Consider the following 2,500-nt stretch of genomic DNA (forward strand, 5'->3'; position numbering starts at 1 on the left):
GTTCACACACTGCAGTGATTCGGTTCATGAAAGGACCAAATAAACAATGACTTGTTTTCTTTTTAATGCACAATGAAAGTTACAACAACTAGAGTCCTGCTAGAATTATTATTTCTATTAAAATAGATTTCTATCCTCCTGCAGGCCTGTACTATTTTACTAGCCACTAATAATCATTATTATCTTATCGTAAAGACAGGAGGCTTTCAGGGGGATAATTCATTTAACAGTCACTGAATTCGTTTTTTCTTGCGCACTCAATATTTAAAGTAAATTATAATTTTAATAAAAAAGCTGAAAAGGTGACGTTTAAACTGTTTTCATCAGATTCCAGGGACGAGACACATATTTAGAGAATAAGCAGGAAATAAAGTGGATATGATTTCCCACGAGTCGTTAAAAGGTTATTGTTAAATGAATAAAATTAAAATGTTAATAAAATGTTTGTTTTTTTATTCCTGCTCTTTCTGAAGGACTCTAATCAATGGTTTAAACTCCGCGGGTTTTTCTGAATGAAAACATTTCTTACAGTATTTCACGATCGACGTCGCTTTAAGGAACTGATTCATTGACGAGAATCGTTTCTCCCAGACGCGTTCAAAGAATTAAAAGAAGGAGAAAGAATCGGCATTAATGAAGAAATTCATCTGATCTTAAACGACTCGTGCTCGAGGAGCGCGCTCCCGGTGTAATGAGCGCGGCGGGTGCGCAGTCACGCGCGTGACCCTCAGAGCAACTCAATCTCTCTCTATCTATCTATCTCTCTATCTATCTATCTATCTCTCTATCTATCTATCTATCTGTCTATCTATGTTTAGTCTTTGAGGTTCACAGTCAGTGAAAAATAATGATTCAGTCGCATCCCAAAAAGTCATTCTGAGTCAAATGTCACCTGAGAATCTTTTTAGGATCCACAAGTTTTGTTTTAGTTTTTTTCCCCTCGTTTTGAACAACAACAAAAAAGTAATATAGTGTCATAAACTCCGGTTCTTAATAACAGAGGTTCCTGGTGAAGGGCTCTGGAGAGACTGAGGAGGTTCAGGGTTGTTCTGAAAGACAAAAAGCCGCTGTATTTTGAAACCCGTGAAAGACGCTCGTGTCCGGAATCATCTAAAACACAGAGGCTTTCCTTCCAGAGCAGAGATCAAGAATCAGCTTTCTTCAGATGATTTCTAAAACCTCGTGTAAATAATCTTAAATGACCTGGAATTTAAAATAGACCCGTTCTGTCCCGTTCGTTTGTGTTATATAGGTATATATAATATATAATATATATATATATATATATATATATATAAATATATATATATATATATATATATGATCTGAGTCCCAGTCTGTACGTGTGACAGAAAAGAAATATAATTTATAATAAATCCTTTTTTCTTTCTCAGCGAGTGCATGCTCACACAGCCGATTAAATACATAAAACACTCGAAAACTAATTGTAGAAAACACAGAATTCATATTTTCACGCCACTTCTGCGTAGACCGTTTAGAAACGTTATTATAATAAGCTTCTCTACCGAATCAGCAAGCCGCTTTACTCGTTACACGCTTTGATCAAACACGGCTTGCTCGCCTGACCTTGAGGGAACACCAGCCTCATCTTCAGGTAGCTGCTGGTCAGTCGGATGATGGACGCTTTGTCCAGCTGAGAGGTGATGGCCGACGGTAAGGGCAGCATCTTGGCGAGCTCGTAGAACTCGCTGTTCTCCTTCTCCCGCCGCGTCCTCGCCGCCGTCTTAGACTTCTCCTTCATCTCGCCGGTCACCGAGCTCAGGCCCTGCCCGTCACAAGCAGCACAACTTTATCTCGAGTCCTTCCTTCATGTAGTAGTAGTCTGCTCGGTTAAACTAACACGAGTCACGTTCATTCAGAACCACACAAGCCTAGAAACTCACAGAGACATGTGGACTGTGTACTCACCGCCTTTTGTTCAGGATCAGGACTTACACGGCATTCGCAGGCTTGCCATTATTCTATTCTATTCTATTCTATTCTATTCTATTCTATTCTATTCTATTCTATTGTACTCCGCGCGCATCACCGGGTAGGACACCGGTCCGGTCTCACCGTCACTCACGCGCTCATTGGTCAGAGAGTCTCGTGGAAACTGGGGCTCAGTGGGAGGACTTGAGCTTCTGAAGGTGTGTGTGTGTGTGTGAGTGTGTGTGTGTGTGTGAGTAAAAATTCGTTCGCCAAATACAAACAGAAAAGCGTGCACGCGACACGCACGCGTTCACATGTACTCCGTGTCACACACACACACACACACACACACACACACACACACACACTCCTCCAGAGTCACACACACACACACACACAACACCTCGAAGAAACTAAAACACGCCGTTCATCATCGCATCCTCCTCATTTTAAAAAATGAGTTTTAAATTCAGGCTCGTTTATTTATTCCCGAACGCGCGAGACTCTCGATTCTTTCGATAAAACTAAATACAGCGGAAATAAACACAGTGACCCGGGATCATAAATC

At 40.8% G+C, this 2,500-nt stretch overlaps 1 protein-coding gene across 1 annotated transcript in view; it reads right to left on the bottom strand.

Moving 5' to 3' along the window:
• The window catches only part of sim1b (SIM bHLH transcription factor 1b), an 11,844-nt gene extending 9,742 nt beyond the window's left edge, over positions 1 to 2,102 (bottom strand). Inside the window, exons 1-2 of the mRNA XM_043230716.1 lie at positions 1,930 to 2,102; positions 1,588 to 1,786 (exon numbers count right to left, since the gene is read on the bottom strand). Of these exons, the coding sequence (XP_043086651.1) occupies positions 1,588 to 1,762 (175 nt within the window). The 5' untranslated portion in view covers positions 1,763 to 1,786; positions 1,930 to 2,102. The remainder of the gene's footprint in view (positions 1 to 1,587; positions 1,787 to 1,929) is intronic.
• Positions 2,103 to 2,500: the final 398 nt, after the last annotated feature.

This window comes from Puntigrus tetrazona, unplaced genomic scaffold (genome assembly GCF_018831695.1).
Source record: "Puntigrus tetrazona isolate hp1 unplaced genomic scaffold, ASM1883169v1 S000000223, whole genome shotgun sequence".
Lineage (NCBI taxonomy): Eukaryota > Metazoa > Chordata > Actinopteri > Cypriniformes > Cyprinidae > Puntigrus > Puntigrus tetrazona.